Consider the following 20,708-nt stretch of genomic DNA (forward strand, 5'->3'; position numbering starts at 1 on the left):
TGCGAGTTTACAAAGCAGCTTCCTGAAGGTGTATCTGGTAAGGTTTTGCTTAGTGGTTCATAATTATTGATTTGAAAGTACCAGGTATCTTTAACCCTAGTTCACTATCAGTTATAAAGTCATAGAGTTTTCTTCCACAGCAGGGGTCCTCAAACTACGGCCCACGGGCCACATGCAAATACAAATATTGTATTTGTTCCTGTTTTGTTTTTTTACTTCAAAATAAGATATGTGCAAATGTGCATAGGAATTTGTTCGTAGTTTTTTTTTTTTAACTATAGTCCGGCCCTCCAACGGTCTGAGGACAGTGAACTGGCCCCCTGTTTAAAAAGTTTGAGGACCCCTGTTCCACAGTGTCCCTTGAATCACTGGTCCTCTCCATCACCTTTGCCTTTGAACTCACTATTTCTTGCCAAAACCATTCCAAGTAGAGTTCCTACTGGTGTCTCTGCCTCCCATTTTTCCTAGTCTAATGATTTGGTTAGTTTTACTGAGGTTCAGTCCTAATCATGTCACTCGGTGAAGTACCCTTAGTCCCCAGTCTCCTGCACACATCTTTAAAGACATAGCCTTCAGCTTCCCCGTCAGTAAAAGTATTAGTCCTTACATTGTAGGGATGATAAGGGTTAAATGAATTAATGCATATAAAATGCTTAGAAAGTATTCAGAATTACATATTTCTGCTTTCTCCCCAAGAAGCTGTGATCTCTCCTTATTTTGAACCCCACACAATATTATGCTTCTTTCTGCTTTTACTATTTACTCTTGTATTTTAATTTTTTTGAGAAATGATTGCATGCATCAAAGACTACTATAAACTTATTGAGAACAGGAATCTCTAATTAAAACTTTTTGCATCATCCTTCCCTTCACCTGGTTGCATACATTCAAAGTATTATTGAGCTATTTTTTATTAATATGAAATATAATAATCATAAGTGATTTTATGACATTTAAGGGCATCTGTTTAAACTTTTAAAATATCATTTTAATATTTTTCCTTTCTTTAGATCACATTTGAAAGTATTTGACAGGTATTTACCAAGTGCCTTCTATCTGCTTACCCCTATATTAAACTTGACCTCCATAAATTTATAGTGGATTTTGCAATAAAGATACACGTGTGTGTGTGTGTGTGTGTGTGTGTGTGTGTGTGTGTGTGTACTGGCCATATGACCAGTACTAGGTGCATAGTAAATGTTCGATACTTATTGAGTGAATAGATAATTAAATAAATTAGGAATATATGTTTCTAAGTAGTCAAATAAGTTATTTCCAGGGTGTCAAAGTAAGAAATAAAATATGTTCTTTTTCTTTTTTTTCTTTTTTTAAATTTTTAAATTTTTAAAATTTCTTTATTGATTAAGGCATTACATATGTGTCCTCATCCCCCAATATTTTATTTTTAAAACCTTCCATAGGAGAAGTAATATCTCCAAAGTTCAAAAGGTGTGGATTTTTGTGTTTATTATTGAATTCATTACCATCTAAAAGAAGTTCATTTAAAATTATTGACTTTGAAGTTTGGTCTTGATGAAACATTTTCTATGACATTTCTCAGAGTGTGTCATCTTGTGTACATTCAAACCTACTTGACTATACACTGGACTTGAGAAATAATGAAAGTTCAAGATTTATAGGAAATAGCTTAGATATAATATTAAGTGGTCATCAACTGGGAAACCCTATGTCTAGAGTGTCTCTCCAATTGCTTGAGATTTAAATGTTTCTATGTACCACTTGGTTTTGGTTTCCTTTCTCAATTTGAACCACTAAACAATGCTGATTTCCTTTATCTAAAGTGTTTCTCTTACTCTTCCTTGTTAACTCCTCTGCTCTAATTCCCCTAATCTTCAACTCCCACCTGAGTTGCCAGATGTTCTAACTGCTATTCCCTCCGTATAACTTTTTTATATTTTCATGTCTGAGATATCTTGGAAATAGTGATTACCATTTTCTTGATGAACCTTGCCCAAGAATCTTAATTACCCAGCAAAAATTAATGCCTGATTCTATATAAGTAGGTTATTTAAGTCTTAAGCACTACCTTGAGGTATGGTTAGAATACTTGCCCTAAGTCCTAGCTTTGATATTTACTAACTCTATGATCTTGAGAATTTCAAACCTCTCCCTTTTTTTGTTTCCTCATATACAAATTAAAATTGTAATGAAGATTAAGGAATGTATGTTAATAATTATAAAAGTTGCTGTTGGAGAGTAAGTGTCCAATTAATAATTATTATAGGTATGAAATTGAATAGGCATGTACACACTATAAGGAGCTATTTGCTACTAATTAAATTTAAGAGAGGTAGCATGATATAGATCTGTGGTTCACAATTTTAGTGTGTAAAGACACACAGGGAGCTTGTTACAAATGCCTGTCCTGGGACATGTTAACTAAAGAAGAAGTTTACAATAAGCATTAATTTGAGCAAAAAGGAATGCAGTCCTGTAGGCACAGATTCAGGTAGCAATCCAAATTGCACTCAGAAGAGAACAAAGAAAGGCGGGGTTTTTAAAGAAAAAAAATAAGTGCCGTTTTCATTTAGGTTCCCCATGTAAATGAAGGATTGCTGGTGAGGTTAATCGGGATTGGTTAGTTCCGATATGCAAATGAGGTTGGCAGAAACTACCAAGAGGAAGTTAAGTCCAGGCAGCAGTTGCTTTTCCAGGCGGTTATGGCTTGGCCTTGAGCTGAGTTTAGCAACTCAGTAGCAGTTCTGAGAACTAACACATGAGATATGCATAGGCCCCACTTCCTCAGTGACTACCCAACTCTATTTTAAGTGACTTTCTTAGCAATGCTTAACTCCATTTTATTTCCTCCATTATCAGCCACATCCTTTAAATTCTTCCCGCCGTAAGTTGGGATGCCACCTCAGCACCTTATCCTTATCTGCAGTGTTCCCAGTGGCCGCTGTGCTGGATTGAATTGCCATAGGAAATGAACCTAAATTCACCCCTGTCTTCTTTTGATCCAGGCTTTTGAGATATCATTATCTTTATTCAGTGACTGCTTAAGAATCTGCATTTTTTGCCCTTGCCATTTTGGCTCAGTGGATAGAGCGTCAGCCTGAGGACTGAAGAGTCTGGGGTTCAATTCCAGTTAAGGCCACATATCCAGGTTGTGGCTCGATCCCCAGTAGGGGACGTGCAGGAGGCAACCAATCAATGATTCTCTCTAATCATTGATGTTTCTATCTCTCTCTTCCTCTTCCTTCCTCTCTGAAATTAATAAAAATATATTTTAAAAAAAAGAATCTGCATTTTAGCCTAGACAGTATGATTCAGTGGTTGAGTGACACCCCATGAACCAGAAGGTCATGGTTGGATTCCCTATTAGGGCACATGCCCCGATTTCCAGCTCCATATCCGGTAGGGGTCATGCAGGAGCAGCCAGTCAATGATTCTCTCTCATCATTGATGTTTCTATCTGCCTCCTTCTCCCTTCCTTTCTCTGAAATCAATAAAAACATATTTTTTAAAAGAATCTGCATTTTGAACATTTTGAACAGGGGGAAAGAACATTTTTGACCTTTGATAACTTTCTCTCTTTCCCCCTCCACAAAAACAAAACAAAACAAACAAAACCCTGTCTTTTATGACCGAGTACCCTATTTTCCCAATATATTGTATGAAGAATTTTCCATCCTCTTCTAGTATCAGCTCTCAGATAGGCAGGTTCCCTTGTCCCGACAGACAGTTAAATGTACACTCCAGAATGAGGTAAAATAGCTATATATATGAAAGGCTAATATGCTAAGTGTCCCTCCCACCTTCCGACTGGTTGTTATGACGGACACTGACCACCAGGGGGCAGATGCTCAATGCAGGAGCTTCCCTGACGCACACTGGCCATTTACAGAAAAACGGCACTGCGGACCTGGCACCCACAAAGCAGCACTCGGCTTCCCCCAAGTGGGACACAAGCCCTGCCACCACTCCGGAGTGACAGCCCACCAAATCACAGCCAATGCTGCCGAGACCCATAGCGCAAAATGCGGCCCACAGCCTCCCTAGCCCAACCTAGAAATGGTTGCTGTGGGTGCCAGGTAATGATGTGACATAGCAACATCCGGCTTCCTCTCCCAAGCGAATAGCCTCCTTGCAGTTTCTTCAGCCCAGGAACACGACTTGCTTTATAGCCAGGTGGAAACATTTACACTTTAACCAAATGGCTGTGAAATGTTTTCCCCTGCCTCACCTCAGTTGATCCTCACAGAAGTCCTGGAGTAGGTAGATAGGAGAATTGGTGGAGTCCTATTTTCTTTTCATTAGCTGGAAAACGGAGATTTAGAAAGCTTAGAAACTTGACCCAACTGAAAAGAAGTAAGAAATGGTGGACCTTGAAAATGACTTCAGGTTTTCTCACTGTGCAGAATATAGTCAAATACTGCTGCAGTTAAATATTTTATCCTTTGTTCTCCCTGTGTGATCTACAATAATAATCTGCTTCGTGTTGCTATTTATTGCTGTGTTGCTGACAGTTACCTGAAAGAGAAGTTAGGGTGCTTCACTGGGCTAGAAAAAGTTTAGCTAACTCAGAAAGCAGGTCTAATTAAGAAAGTTTATTCTATATCTATAAAGGGCTAAGTTGACTTGCACATGCACAATACATATAAAGCTCTTGCTGGCGCCAATAGCACACATGTGTTTTGATCTGTCATTGTTGATCATGAATTTGGATGACACTTCGATTATAGAGAAAGTGTGAATAGCGATATTAAAATATTTCTTCTAATTATTTTCCTTTCAATGTGCACAAATTCATGCACTGGGCCACTAGTTTTATAATAAAACACCTTACCAGAAAATGACCCCAAGTACGAGTTCAAATAAAGTGCCAAATAAAATATCTTAAACAGTTGTGAGGAAAGTATTGGCAATAGAACATTCACATTTTTCTGAAGATGAAGTTTGTCTCAGAATCGAGATAGATATACTGTCATCCCCTTGGACCCATGAGAGTAAGATTTCTGCCCCTGCTTCCTGGAACACAGACCCAGAACCACAGCCCCTCTAAGAATCAGCCCCTCCAGAGGCCCGTGCAGTCCTCTCAGCACCAGCAAATGTTAGCAACACAGTGCACTGATTTTTACCATTGGCAGTGAATCCCTTCATCAGTATGAGCCTTAAATGAAGCATGAAATGCACCCATTCATTCATTAAATATTTATTGAGATCTACCATGCTCCAGGCATTTTGCTAATAGTTGCTTAGAAAAAAAGTCTTTCACCCAGCTGCAGTAATTGAATGTAATTGGCATCTGGCTTAACTAAGTTCTTAAAAAGTGTGTGTTGTTGTTTTTTGTTTGTTGTTGTTGTTGTTTTTTTATTGTACCATGCCTCAAACTGAAAGCTCTAAAAAACTAAATTAAAAATTAATTTTTTAAAATGGAGAGCTCATTCTTAGAGGGTCAGAGAGACATTCCCTTTGTTTGTACCTATTATAGATTGCTTCCTTCTCTGCTTTAAAGATGAAAACAAAAGAGCCATTTTACCGAGTTGTAACATTGATTTTAGAAGTATATGTAAATTTTAGAGAGAAAAGGTTTCTCTCTAAAATCTTTAGATTTTTAGATTTCTATCCAGCTTATTTCTCCAACATATAACAGCCTCATATGATGTTAAAGTACATAAAGTAGACTCTTGCAGCTCTCAGAGCTCCTTTACTCACTGTGACTCATACACCCCAACTCGTCCTTACTGCTCTTTTGACAAATGCAATCACTTCCCAAGGCCGGCTTAAGTGAATTTGCTCATCTTGTGTGCTCAGCAGACAGGAAAACATCCTGTGTAAAAATTTCCTCACAGAAAGATCCCCATTCATTCCTTCTCAAGACAAATGCAGATACTTTACTTGATAATTCTTTAATGTTTTGAAATATTATATGGAAGTTGTGAAGGAGCTAGCTGAGAAAGGAAGTCAGTGAAAGCTTCCAAATTTTATATAATCAAAGTTTTGTATAATCAAGAGTGTCACTCAAACACTGCAAACATATTAATGCAAAACTTCATTTTCTAAAAGGAAGCAAAGTTCGTATAAGCCCTTCCTTCACTTGATCACTGTGAGAGAGGAAATTATAAAGGAGTACATCTAAGTACATTGTCTGTACATCATCACTAATCCCTTTTCAGCTCACATTTACCCAGCACCTGCTTGTTACGTATACCTACTACAGTGGGGCCTTGACTTACGAGTTTAATTCGTTCCGAGACCAACCTCATTAAGGAGCTCGTTAAGGAGCTCGTTAACTCAAATTACTCTATCAACTCAATGCAAAAAATCGGCCGAGAGACAGCTGGTATCTCAAAAAACTCGTTAGTCAGGACACTCGTAAGTCAAGGCCCCACTGTACTAGACACTAGAACAGTGGTTCTCAACCTTGGCTGCACATTAGAATCACCTGGGAATCTTTTTGAAATCCTGATTTCTGGGCCTCATCTTCAGGAAATTCTGTTTCTTTGTTACTAATGTTGTGGCCCCACCCCATAACAAAGAAACAGAATTTCCGGAGGATGAGGCCCAGAAATCAGGATTTTAAAAAGATTCCCAGGTGATTCTAATGTGCAGCCAAGGTTGAGAACCACTGCACTAGAAAAACGGTATCGTCGGTGCTCATTTCTTCGGTAAATGTAGGCTGAAGGTCTTCGTTGTCTCTGTCACTGCCTTAAGGGCTATAGAGTAAAGCAAGATTATAATTAAACATACAAAAAATTAAAACAGAGTTTTAGACAAAATATTGAAGCAGGATAGAGTATGGGGCAACTAATTTTGGTAATAAATTGAAATACTTCACAGAGTAGATGGCACTTGAAGTGTGTTTTATAGTAAATAGAGAATTTATCATGTGGATCAGGACAGAGAGAGACATAGAGAAAGTAGAGATCGAGATAGAGAAAGGAAATGAGAGAAAGAGACAGAAACCTTTCTGGTAGAGGTAAAGGGGCTCGGGGGTGTGGTGATGAGGGGAGCTGGCACATATGAAAGGATCCAGATGCAAAAAGGCTCATTAAATGCAGGTGAGGGTGGCCTGGTGGGAAGTACTAGATTTCAGAGGTAGGTTGAGGCCAGATACTGGATGGCTTGATGTACATGACAAGAAATTGGAATACGTTTATTTTTGTTTAACAGAAAGAGGAAACATTGTCTTAAGAAGAGAAGTCAGTGTTGTAGGCAGGTTGGAATTTTGTGTTAAGCATGGGATTACACAGGGAGTCCGTCTGGGGTCAGGGTCCCTGAGAAACCAACTTTGTATAAGAGATTGGGTGGGCAGTGTTCTCAGGAACAACGCCTTACACCTGTAAGAAGTGAGGGAAACAAGAGGATGAGACGGGGAGAGGTTGAAATGCTCTGCAGCTACAGCAGAGGCCTCAGCTGATCCTACAGGCATCTCTGACCTTGGGATGACTCTGTGGAGTCGTCCCCTCCTGAAGCAAGGGGGTTCTGGGTGCAGACTCCCCTCCCCTGTTCTAGGGAAAGTGGTGTAAACTTGGATGAGGCAGCTCCCTTCTGTATGATCATTCCCAGAGAGGAACTCAGCCGTGAGCCTGCAACTGCCAACACCGCTGGCACCGGAGGAGAGAGTGGCTTGCCCAAAAGAAAGATCTGGGCAGTGCACACAGCCTCCACTGCACTACAGGGACTATAGGAGGCAAGAGGTCAAGTGACCAGCTCAACGCTTGATAAGTGGACACAAAAGAAGAAAGCACCAAGGAAACCAAGGAAAAATGTATACTTTAGCCACTTTCACCTACATTATATAATCTCCTCCTATGACAACCCTGGAAAGTAGATATTATTAATCTGTACTTACTGATGGTTTAAATGCTAAAAGATGACAAGATATGAAGGCGGTTAGTCACCAGTGTTTCTGGGGTCTTTTTGAATTTGTGTGGCAAGCTTTAACCATCTTAGAAAGGCAAGAGAGTGAATGGGAATTTAATTATTTACTATTATAACCCTGTAATTTTGGAATTCAGGATCACATTTTTTGTTATAATGGTGTTGTGCATTTGCTGATTCATGTTCAGCTTCTAATCCTCTTTAATGCTAATTTGTTAGGTTATAGTCTACCATGATAATAGCCCATAGGGCAGAACAAGGCACATTTCACATCAGAGTAATAAACCAGTCCATTAAGGATGCATTGAGTCAAGGTGGCACTTGAGCCAGACCCTGAAGGATGGAGAAGAACTCATTGGGTAAATAGGGTGAAGAAGGAAATCTGAGGCAGAGAAACAAACATTCATAGTGTTCACTTGATTTACTCATTCATTTATCCACCCACCCATTCATCTATTCAGTATTCATTTTGAAAGACATCAACTTTGGAGAAACTTAAATGTGCTTACTTGTTATTAAAGGCATTTATTTTATTGATTTTATAAATATTTGTAGTCATCACAGTTAAATATATTATATCCTTTTACTATATAATGTTTTAATTATGTTGCTATTATGTCTACCTCTTTAGATATTTTATAGTTTTTTCCTCAAAAAGGCAGTTGAAGGCAGTTTAGATTATTCTCATTATTGCATTTTACAAGAAAATATTTTTTTTTTTCAGAAATGCTTTTGACTTCGGGATTCATTACAATTATACCTTTGGGGGAAGTTAACATTTGCTCCTGTATTTTATGTATAGATTCTTACAAAAACAAAACACTTCTATAGAATTTTACTTAGAACATTCTTTTTTGAAAATTGGTTCCAAACCATTTTTAAAATCTTTCGTCTTAATTGAATTTGTCCATGTGTCTGAAAACAATGAAATTTTGGTCTGACATATTTAAATTAATGTTTCTTATGTTTTGATTTTGATTAATTTGAAAATACCTTCTCCTGCAATGCTGTTTGAAATATAAAAATGAAATAAATATGATAACTTAAAGTAACTAAAAATGCTGCTTTTAGAATAGTCTTTTAAAACTACAAACTCTTACTCTTACCCTACTCCAGTATTGAGACTCACTTATATTAAGATGTTTTTATGAAGAGCAGAGAGAATACAAAAGATTTTTCTTAGCTCATTATAGTATTTCAGTTCTTCTAAATGACAGAATTACGTAACTGTTCAGTTCATTATTTTTAAATCTGTGTTAAAAGATATTTAATCTTATTCCTGGGTTTCAAATATATTGCTTCGTATTGGGCATATTGTATGTATTGTGAAACATAACAGATTTCTATTTACAGGCGTGTGACCTTAGCCATTTTAAATCAGTTGACTAAACTGTTCCATCATGTTGCATTTCTAAACTTCAGTACCTAACCTTCTTACTTCTCACAGGGGTAGAACCAAACTGGACCAATCAAGGAAGCAGCTCTGTGTTGTTAACCAGGCAGAGACATATGTGGCCACTTTTCCACAGGTTACCTAAAAAAAATCATACACATATGATATTTTTTTCAGTGTCATGCATGCTCTTCAGCTACAAAATGTTCTGCCTGACTCATTGCAAGAAAGTAGAAACATATACGTACTCTTGGAGGAACTGACATCACAGCATGTCACTGGGGCAATTCCATCATCTTTTTGTTATGTTCTTGATGACTTTCTTGATCTCTTATGTCCTTAGGTAATTTCAAGTGCATGATCTATAGATGTTTATTGGATGGATTATAAAAGTTGTAAGATATAGAATGTAACAGAGGCCATTGAAGCAACATTTCATCTGAAAACCTCATCAATTTCCCCTGCTAATTTAAGCTATACATGGACTAGTATAGATATACATCACATGAAATTGTCACATTATTGCTGTGAGAGGAAAGTTGTACTGTGCTCACCGTAACAACAACAGCAAAATGGTAACTGTGAGGTGAAGGATGTGTTAACTAACATTATTGTGATAATCATTTCACAATATATACAAGTGACAACTCATCACATATACACCTTAAACTTACACCATGGTATATGTCAAGTATAACTCTGTAAAGCTGGAAAAAATGTCACATTTAAATTCAGTAAATTAAAACTCTATGAAGAAACTGTTTTTGTGGGAGAAATATTTTAGACATAAACATAAAATCTCAGAACAGGAAAGGAGCATTCTAATGCTAGACCTGTATTTACAGATGAGGAAATGTCTCATCATTAAGATGAGCTGCTTTCTAAATACACATCTAAAAGCTGGGGCAGAGCCAAAGTACCAGCCTCCAGGCCAAACTCAGTGTATTTGAAATGATCTTAAACACAGTGGTAACTAGATTTCTATTTTTTTAATCCATTCAGTAATAAACATTTGGTTATTATTTGATCATATGCAAAATGCATCAATAATTTACTAAGCCCTGCATATGAACAAATGAGTTATAAGTGCTTGAAATGCTTAATTTGATTCCAGAAGCAATACTAACCATTGATGGGAATAAGTTTCTGATTATGTATTTATTGCATAAGGAGATGTGCAGAGTAACCTCAAGAAGAGGTTTAACTAGAGCATATTATGAAGTGAACACTAAATCTGTCAATAAGATATAAAACACTTTTTCCTAAAATTAGAAACAGATTATGATGAATTGTCTTATCTAATATTTTAACAAGTATAAAATAAAATATAATCTTTTCTTTTACTTTTAGTGTATATTCTTGGATTACAGAACTCTAATAGTTCCTTTGGTTGGGGGGCAGGAATCTATGTTAAAAGGGGTATCTTTGCCCTTTTTTTATAATCCACTTCATATTTTGAATTCCTCTGTTATTGTTGGGATCTTTGTATTATTATTTTCCATTGGCAATGATGAAAGCAGAATTTTATCCTGAAATGAATACTCTCTAGGGATAATAATGCTACCAGTTTCTAATTTAAAAAATATATATATTATTGTTCAAGTTTACTTGAAGTTAATTTTAAAGGTGCCCCTAAGTAAAATACATATTTTTCTATTTCAAATTGGTTGGATTTAGAGGCAATATTCTCTTAGAAAACAATTTTATTTCATAATATAGTAAACCTCCTCCCTCCTGAAACCTAAAACGTATGCACACATAGAGAATACTATATATATATATATATATATATATATATATATATATACACACACACACACACACACACACACACATACAGGTAAAACATAGTTTTTGAGAAAACTGTTTCCAAAAATAAACGGGTGTGTTTAATTCCTAAATTAGTATTACTATTTTCTTTTTACCAAAGTACTGTTAGAAAACATGAGGTATATGCCAGCAAATGGTCATTCTCTGGATATTTCAGTTATAGAGAATGACTTAAAATATATTACTTTTCTTTAGCAGAAGCTGCCTATATAAAGGTTAGGAAAGATATGTTTTATCGGTGCCAGTTTTCACTTTATATTGTACTCTCAATATTAGAAATTCACATATTTGAAAAACTGGTAATTGTTTCATTTATTGGAATTTTTCTTTCCTTGTCCTTCCTCATTCTGAGTAGTTGTAGAGATAGCATTAGTCATTCAAATGTATAGGTAGTTTTTTTTGTTTGCCATTCTGGTCTTTTTAAAAGTATAAATAATATTTAATGAGGTGAGTCTTTACTTCGTGTTTTGCCGTCATGCTTGCCTCTGTTCCAGTCCTTATTTACCCATTTGTTGCAATTTTCTAGCAGACCTCAGTAGAACTGTTTAAAGGTTTGCTTCTGAAGTTTTTAAGACATTCTTTCTGATTTGATCCACTGTATTCCAGCTACTTAGATATCTATTCTCTGCTAATTTCTGTGTTAGTGCACAGGGCCCTTGAATACTGTTGTTGTTACTTTAAATTGCAAGACTTCATTGGTGAATGCTGCTTTCCTTTCCACCAGAAAGAAGCTTCAAGACAGTACTGTATGATCTGGCTGAGAGATCTATAACCAGTTCAACCTCCTCATATTGAGCAAACTTTGCTGTGTTTGCCTGTTTGTTTTTATTTTCAGTCATATAATATACTTTAAATTTAACTTCTTTGGGATGTTTGCCAGCCGTTCTCTTTGAATAGGTGGTTGTTGAGTTTTGCTTTCTTCAGTGCTGCTATAAGTTTGATGGTTTTCTGCTTTTAAGGGCCAAATTATCAGGTTATTAGAGAATTCTACTTTATACCTCTCAAAACAAGAAATGACCAACTAGCATTATATCCAGACTAACATGAAATAGTCTTCCAGTGTGATTGCCTCTCTCAGGAAGTGTGAATAATAAATTTCTAGTGACCAGTTTAGGGAAATTTCTCCTATGACACCTATATTTAACAGTCTCCACTCATATGCAGTGTTGTAGAAAATACACCTGCAAGGCAATCAAAAGGAGAATCATGAAAAATAATAAAGTTTTTAACTTGATCATATTTTCAGTCATTGAAAGGGGCTGCTTGGATAGCTACTTAAGTGTATAATGAAGATTAGGAACGTTTCCAAACTACTTCATTGTCTGATGGATGCACATTGAAGAATATGAAAAGATGTGCCCCAGGGTGGGGCAAAAGTAGGTTTTACAGTTGTGAGTATGTGAAAGAGTTTAATCTTGTATTATTATTTATTAATTGTTGTATTATTTTCCATAGTAACAACTGTAAACCTACTTCCCCCCCACCCCCTCCACACACACAATGTATAGTAGTTCACCTCAAGGGAATAGAATCAGGCAAGTGTGTGTCTGTGAGGGGTATTTTTTACTATATACTGTCATACATTTAAAATTTTTAATTCAAGTATATAGGTTAAATGTGGAGAATGACATTTTAGAAAGTACCTTCATTCATTATCATTATTCAGTAAAAAGGCAAGAATACTACTATGGCATACTTCCTATTCCTTATGCTAGTGTCTGCCTCTATGGTCCTATGTTTACACTTTTATTTATATGGAGACTGAGAAAGATAAAAAAAATATTTTGATAACAAGCAAAGAAGTAATAAAAAGTATATTTCACTTTTTATTAAAAATAAAATATACAGTCCTAGCCAGCGCTCAATGGTTAGAGCATTGGCCTTCAGACTGAAGGGTCATGTGTTCATTTCCAGTTAAGGGCACGTACCTCAGTTGTAGGCTGGATCCCCCACCCTGGTTAGGGTGTGTGCAGAAGGCAGCAAGTCAATGTGTCTCTTTTGCATCAATGTTTCTCTCTCTGTCTCTCCTCCTCCTTTCCATTCTTTCTCTAAAAAGTCAATGGAAAAAATATACTCAGGTGAGAATTAGCAAAAAAATAAATAAAATATACATAAAGACTTCAAAATGGCCTATTTATAATATCAAAGTGGAACATTTCATATTATATTTATTTCACTGCTTTTAATATAGTATAATCATTCTTCCATTCCAAAATTATAAGGGAGCTAAATAACCAATGATTGAGTTTATAGGTATGAACATAATTATTTAATTAATTACATAAAATTATACAAATTATTGACATGATCTTCTCTGTGCACTAAACAAGAATAAAAGAAGATTCAATAGTTAATCTAACAATGCATGCTATGAGAATTAAATGAACTTTCCTTCAAGAGAAAACTATTATACATGTTAGCCTATTTAAAGTCATCCTTTTTGGACCCTTTAAAGAAACTTGTGCTTTCATAAGTATTGAATTTAAAGGCTGAAAAGATTAGAACTAAACTGTCCTATATTGCTAGGGCATGTACACATGTATTATATATATATGCATAATTACTGTGTAAATACTTAATGCATTCCCAGAAAAACACTGACTTTTTAAAAACATTCTAAACTTAGTTCAAAAAGCCATGATAATTTGCCTTGAAATATAAATTATTTGTAGTTCATATTCAATATTTTGATAATTTCTGTTCCAGTGAGGAATAACATTGAATAACTGTCATTTATGGTATAAAATATGAGCTAAACTCTGAATTTAATTTACAAGAAAATTGCCATAAAAACTATGGGGGGAAAAAGGTATCAATGACAATATACACCCCATAAAATCATCTTAACCGTTACTTTTGCTTATAAATTAACTTGGCATAAGTCTTCTTTGTTGATGATCTTTTAAACAGTTGATTTAGTCTAAGTCAGAATTCTGCAAATTAGAATCATTTTTTATTTAAAAGTCGTTAACCAAACAACTTATATGCATGTATGCATAACTCATGGGAAAAGACAGTGTGGTGAGGGTCTGGGGGGGGGTATAGGATGGAGGGGTCAATGGGTAAAAAAGGGGACATATGTATTGCTTTCAACAATAAATAGAAATTAAAATAATAATAATAAATAAAAAGTTGTTACCAGCTGAGAAAAAAACACAACATTATAATGATTTCCTAATTATCAATATTTTGGCTAATAGCAGGGAGGGGCTTTGTATTCTTCCCATCATCAATTCCTCCCACAGCTTTGCCTCAAAATCCAAGATACTAATTCTTTTTCAGGGTTGAAGGACTTTGTCACATGCAGCTGAGAGGTCAAGAACTGAGGACATCAAATAACTGTACTAGTAGTCTTTTAGATATAGTAAAAATGTTGTGTGTTTTTGTGGTAATTGGCACAATAGGACATATTAGTAATTATAGGTTTTCCCATTGTTTCCTGGGGTAGTGTATGTTTTATAACCTTAAGTCTTACAGAATATTTAGCCATAATTAATTTCTATGTCCTTTATTTTACAGTAATTTTAGACGAATTCAATCAGTTTAAATAACCTGCTTTTTAAGTGAAATTTTATTCTGATACTCTTCATAACTGATATTATTATAACTTTTTGGCCTGATAGAAATAATGCCTCTATTCCAACATAGATTTCAAGTATTAATTTAACAGAGTATTCACAATTCTTTACTCCCATTATAAAAAGAACTTTGCTTACATCATTCATTATATACAATACTTTATCAATGCCTTTTTCACTGATGTTGAATACTGAATGATGATAATAATAGCACTGAGAATTTAATGTGGTACCCATAAAGAACACTTAGCTTCCAAGTCAATCTCTAAGAATTAATATTTTAGATTGGACCTGTGATATTAATGCAAATTAATAGATTAAAGAATTAATCAACTGAAATGAATATTTCCTCATTTTTAGCACTTGAATTTTTTAATGAGTCTAAACAAAGTAAAGCCGTAATCTTAATATGAGACATATATGCTATAATAATGAGTAGTTTTTCAATATTCACATGTTATTTAGCAAATGAGAATGAAAATGAACTCTTCCATTGATGTGCTGCTCTACCCCTTATAAAACAGTATTAGGAAAAATTGACAGAGTTTTGCAACAATTGCTGTATGTATTTTTTTCTAAAATTTCTGTGTATGTGTATATGTGTAAACATCATGTCTGATCATAAAGTTCTGGGTGGGAAAAACTTGCTTGTGTTATGATCAGTTATATGATCATAATGACAATGAATCCATTCCTCTCATGTGTTAGTCTGCCATGTTTAATTTCATTAAATCTTTGTTTCAGAGTTTGCATGTGGTGCTCACTTTAGTAGCCACTACCTCTTGACATTTTAAATGATACTTTATGATCTTTTCTACTATATTATACTATAAAATTTCAGCACTACACTCTGAAATTTTATACTAAAATGTGTGGTGTTGGATGAGATAATTACTATGGTCGTCGTTAGTGTCTTGATTCCAATATAATATTTGACTTTTCTGGTCTCGATGAAAGGCTTCTATCTATATCATCCTGATACATATTCTAATCTGAGGAAATATGTTTGAATTTTATTTTACATTAACTTCTTTCTTTTTATCAATTTTAAATATCAATTTTTTTCTGCCAACTGTCAGATCTGACCTTTCAATTATCAGGTGTCGGCAATTTGGCACTTGTATGATATTGCTATTAGGATCTTGATTGTCCTAAAATAATACTTATTAGTATAAAGAAATTCCCATTAAATACAATAAAAATGTGGCCAGTACTTTTCAAATGCTATAGTTTCCATGAAAATATTACCTTATGCTAATTATGTCTAAATACTTGTTAGCATAATAAAAATAATAAAAATTATTTTTCACAGGATGTGTAGATAGATCAAACATAAATGCATTGTAAAGTTACTTGAATTCTCTGTGTTTGTTTTTTTTTATGGTCATCATATTATTAATATTTTTTTCATAACAGTTTGCATGACTCTGATTAGTAAATATGGCTTAAGTGCAAGATTTGAATGAACTCTAAATGAATTCTCTGGTGGGTGGCAAATTTCTTTCTAGAAACTGAACCGGTCAAGTTCCTCTGAGTGCAGCACAATTGATAACCCCCTGCCAGAAGAAGAGACCGAGGCTGAGCCTGCGAAATCAGATGAGCCAGAGGCATGTTTTACAGATGGTAAGAGGAAAATCAAGACCTTGGCTAGCATTCATTTATTAGTGTTTTGGGTTTTATTTTAATCCTAAATTGACCTGGGGTTGTTTATTAAAAGGCAGACTATTCGATTCCATGCTGAGTCAGTCATGGCTCTACGATCAAGGACAAGTCATTGGAGCTTTCTGAGCTTTTTTTTGCATCCTTGATACTCTACTAACAATAATTTACAGTGACAGTGTGTTATACTGTAAAGCACTCTCCCTACAGTGGGATGTTTATACTTTTTAATTTTAGACCCTTAATTCATGTTCCCAGCTCCATGGAACCACTAGAATACAATTTAATGGGATAGATGGTACTATTGTTCTGGGTGGGAAAAACTTCATCAAAAGTTAAAGCTACTCATAACTCTCTGTAAACCGCTTGATGCTGCTAACCACAGTCTGTCTTCACATTCTTCCTTCCTTTTGTTTCAGAGGCCACACTGTACCTGTATTCTTCTTTTATATTTCTGAGAGTTCCGAGTTTCTTCCCTCATTTTTTTTAGTAACTGGTTTAATGCACATGCCTTAAATAATAATGTCTCCACATTTTGTTGCTTTGTTATCTTGTTATTCTCTAGCCCTATGGGTTTCATCCATGGTTATAGCTTGAACAGCCATTTCTGTGTTGTAGACTCTTCTTTCATTATTTTTACTCCTGCCCTGACTCTTGAATTCTGATCTGCCTACACCTGCCCATTACCTGTGTTGCCTTTAAACATCTCAGGTTTAATACATTTAAACAAACTTTATGGGTTCTCCACATATAATCTATTTTCTTCGGTCTTCATCTCATTTAGTGACATCGTAGTCTATCCTGCCTCTCAAGCTAAAGACTTTGAGTCAGTCTTGATCTCTTTCTTTCTTGCCACAAGTTGATTGGAAATTCTAAGGATAGTACCCGGTTCTCTGGTGTATTCTGATTGATGCACACTAAAATTTGAGAACTATTGGTTTATAAGGTAAAACCTGAAGTCCTTAACCTGGCATATGAAGCCCTTTTTTGGCCTCCATCTATTCTTTTCTAACAGTATCCCCTTTCAACCCTTTTCACTTTTTTTGCCTAACTGAATTTCTTACTACTCCTGCAATTTTTCAGGGATTTTATTCAAAGTAATAAATTTGAGCTTGACCTAGAAAAGTATGTGGTATTTTCTAAGTAGATATTGTGTCATCTAAATAAACACACAAACTTAGAGTAGGATTGTAGTAGAGCACAAGATTTGAAGCCTAATAAATATGAGTTCTAATTGGCCTACTGCTAACTCCCTATGAAAACAGGAGCACGTTTTAAAATCTTATGCCTCAGATACCTCATCTGTAAAGTGGCTGGAACAACTACGTCCACATCATAGGGATGTTAAGGAAATTACATGAGATAACACCTAAATTAATTAGCATAGTACCTATCTTCCTTCTCCTCCGTTCCTTTTGTTTTTAACTACCATGGGTGCATGAATTTTATTTGAATATAAGCCAAATCTCATTTTATGGAAAAAGCAAATGATGGCATCCAATTAATAGAAATTTTGTGTTTTTGTTATAAGTAAAACACTTCTTTTTTTTTTTTTTAATATATTTTATTGATTTTTTACAGAGAGGAAGAGAGAGAGATAGTCAGAAACATCGATGGGAGAGAAACATCGACCAGCTGCCTCCTGCACATCTCCCACGGGGGATGTGCCCACAACCCAGTACATGCCCTTGACCGGAATCGAACCCGGGACCCTTCAGTCCGCAGGCCGACGCTCTATCCACTGAGCCAAACCGGTTTTGGCTATAAGTAAAACACTTCTTAAAAAGAATGTAGAGCTTTCTTTTTAAGAATTTTAACATAGATTGCTTGCTTCTTAATAAATTGATTTAGCACCATGTAAAGTTAAATTTGTACGGATGCTACCAAGATTATTTTCACCCATTATATGAATGACTGATTTAAAATTTTACGATTACTAGAAAGAAGTGGGCTTGTCAACCAAATTAAGGCTTCAATTTAGAAAAAAAAAAGTCTTAGAAAAATTTAAACCCTCTACAGAAAGTGTTTAATGCTGAGTTATTTCAAACTGTAGGTGCAGTCTTACTGAAATCAAATTTTACAAAGGTTATTTTAATCCCACAAATCACCAATGAGAATACTTATGTGATTACTTTAAAAGTATTCATAACTGCTAATTTGAGTCTAGTATATAACACATATTTTCAAATGAACTCTGGCCTTGACCATTGAAAATTTGCTAAGGGCTAAAGTTTGAGTTATGCAATATGAATACATGCTAATATATGACAATGTGATTATAGTTAACAATAACAATACTGTATCTTATACTTGAGATTTGATAAGAAGGTAGATCTTAAATGATCTTATCACAGAAAAAGAGAATTGGTAACTATACAAGGTGATGAGTATGTTAATTGTCTTGATTGTGGTGATTATTTTACAATGTCTACTTAAATCATTAAGTTGTACACTTTAAACATGTAAGTTTTTAATTGTCAATTATACTTCAACTAGAGGCCCAGTGCACAGATTTGTGCACCGGTGGGGTCCCTTGGCCTGGCCTGCAGGGATAGGGCTGAAACCAGCTCTCCAACATCCTCTGAGGGGTCCCTGATTGCGAGAAGGTGCTGACCAGCCGAGGGATCCCAGTGGTGCACGATCGACCAGGGCAGGGGAGGGACCTCCCAAGGGCTCCAGGGCATGTCTGGACCTTCCTGCTCAGTCCTGATAAGCTGGACCCCAGCAGCAGGCTAACCTACTGGTCAAAGCATCTGGCCCCTGATGGTCAGTGAGCATCATAGCAACTGGTCAAATGGTCAAACAGTTGGACACTTAGCATATTAGGCTTTTATTATATAGGATAAAGCTGGGGGGGGAGAGAAGAATAGGCACAATCAATACACAGAGATAGAACTCGGATTAGTGGTTACCTTTATGGGGTACAGATTTTGAAAGGGCATGAGAGTCCTTTGTGGGCACTGGAAATATTACATTGTGACCTAGGTGACTCCTAGTTGAGTATATCTATATATATTTAAAGTTTGTGTATTATACTATATGTATGCTCTACCTGAATAAAAATTCAAATAAATGAATAGATATATATTTAAAGACAAGAAATTTACTGAGGGGCACAGATCTCTCAGTTGCATCACTGGGAGCAGCTATGCTCTCTCAACTAGAGACTTTAAACTCATTGGACTTGCTATACTATAGAGAAGTAAAAAGAAAAGGGGAAGGGTAGGGACCAACTATGATATAAATAAAGTGGTCAGAGAAGGTCTTTTAAAAAGGTAACATTTGATCAGAGACCTGGAAAAAATTGAATTGGGCCATGCAAATATATGAAGGAAGAATATTTTAGGCAGAGTAATGAAGGCACATGCCCTGAAATGAGAATAGGCATGACATTTGAGGAAATAAAAGGGCTAGTGTATATTAATAAAACAAATTGAGAGATGTGAAGAATGGAAAAGTTGAAGTCAGGGAACCAGATCAGTTGAAGTCAGTAGTAGAGGCCAGATCATAAGCGCTGTGAAGTACATTGTAAGCATCTCATTTCAAAGTCCCACAACACGCCATCATGAGAGTGAATGAGTGGATAGTAAAGGCAGAAGTTGGACAACTTCTTGGATTGTTCCTGCAGTAATGCAGATGAGAGTTGATGGGAGTTTACACTAGTGTGTTAAGATTGGAGGTAGTGACAGTATGAGATTCTGACAATATTTTGAAGTTAAAGCTAAAGGAATTTGCTGATAGGTTGGATGTAGGGTGTGAAAGAAAGAGAAGAGTCAAAAATGAGTCAGTTTGGGGCCACAGAAACTGGGAATAATGACTTCAAAATGAGTGGGCTTGTCAGGATAGGAAATCAGGAACTCATTCACTTATGTTGGAAATGACTCTTGACCAGTTCATGATTGGTCTACAGAAGCTGATCCAGAACCAGTGCCCATTTTGAGCAACCATTGGTCCTCCAGAGATTTTTGTTACCTGAAAGGTAGCAGAAAAATCGAAAATGTGAGAGTTAAATCAGTGAAAATGAATACTAAATTGATTTTTTTGTTCATTGTCTCACATCCATTGATCCTTGCCAACTTAATGACTATCACTTTATTATTTCACATCTTATTCCTCTTCTTCACCTTCTTTATTCTGTTTCATTAGCTCTGTAATTCAAGACTTCAGGCTCCTCCCCTAGATCTGCTCCTCACTATCCTTAATTGTACTTGTCTTGCCAAACTATAATTATGAACCTGGCATGACTCTTTGATTTTGCTTGCTTTTATATTGTACTTTAATTGGATTATACATTTAGTAAATTGGACCAGCATGTGAGATAAATACACATTAGTTCTTAAAATAATGTATTTCCTGTTAATTTGGTAGGAGGAACCAATTCAATTTCCCCCCAAAATGTT

General features: G+C 35.6%; 1 protein-coding gene and 1 long non-coding RNA gene across 6 annotated transcripts in view; one reads left to right on the forward strand and one right to left on the reverse strand.

Moving 5' to 3' along the window:
- Positions 1-20,708, forward strand: part of SCN9A (sodium voltage-gated channel alpha subunit 9) — a 128,091-nt gene that overhangs the window by 81,176 nt on the left and 26,207 nt on the right. For all 4 annotated transcript variants that reach the window (XM_070422827.1, XM_070422824.1, XM_070422826.1 and 1 more), the window contains one exon: positions 16,158-16,272. In XM_070422827.1, coding sequence (XP_070278928.1) covers positions 16,158-16,272 — 115 coding nt within the window. The remainder of the gene's footprint in view (positions 1-16,157; positions 16,273-20,708) is intronic.
- Positions 1-20,708, reverse strand: part of LOC139015269 (uncharacterized) — a 99,084-nt gene that overhangs the window by 13,227 nt on the left and 65,149 nt on the right. The window contains exons 3-5 of one of the 2 annotated variants that reach the window (XR_011472427.1): positions 13,000-13,119; positions 9,490-9,603; positions 9,296-9,382 (exon numbers count right to left, since the gene is read on the reverse strand). This is a non-coding gene — a long non-coding RNA (uncharacterized lncRNA). Of the gene's footprint in view, positions 1-9,295; positions 9,383-9,489; positions 9,604-12,999; positions 13,120-20,708 lie in introns of those variants that run through there. The other variant, XR_011472428.1, reaches the window with a different exon arrangement.

Source organism: Myotis yumanensis, unplaced genomic scaffold, assembly GCF_028538775.1.
Source record: "Myotis yumanensis isolate MYYU_CA2020_CCGP unplaced genomic scaffold, mMyoYum1.0.hap1 SCAF_8, whole genome shotgun sequence".
NCBI lineage: Eukaryota > Metazoa > Chordata > Mammalia > Chiroptera > Vespertilionidae > Myotis > Myotis yumanensis.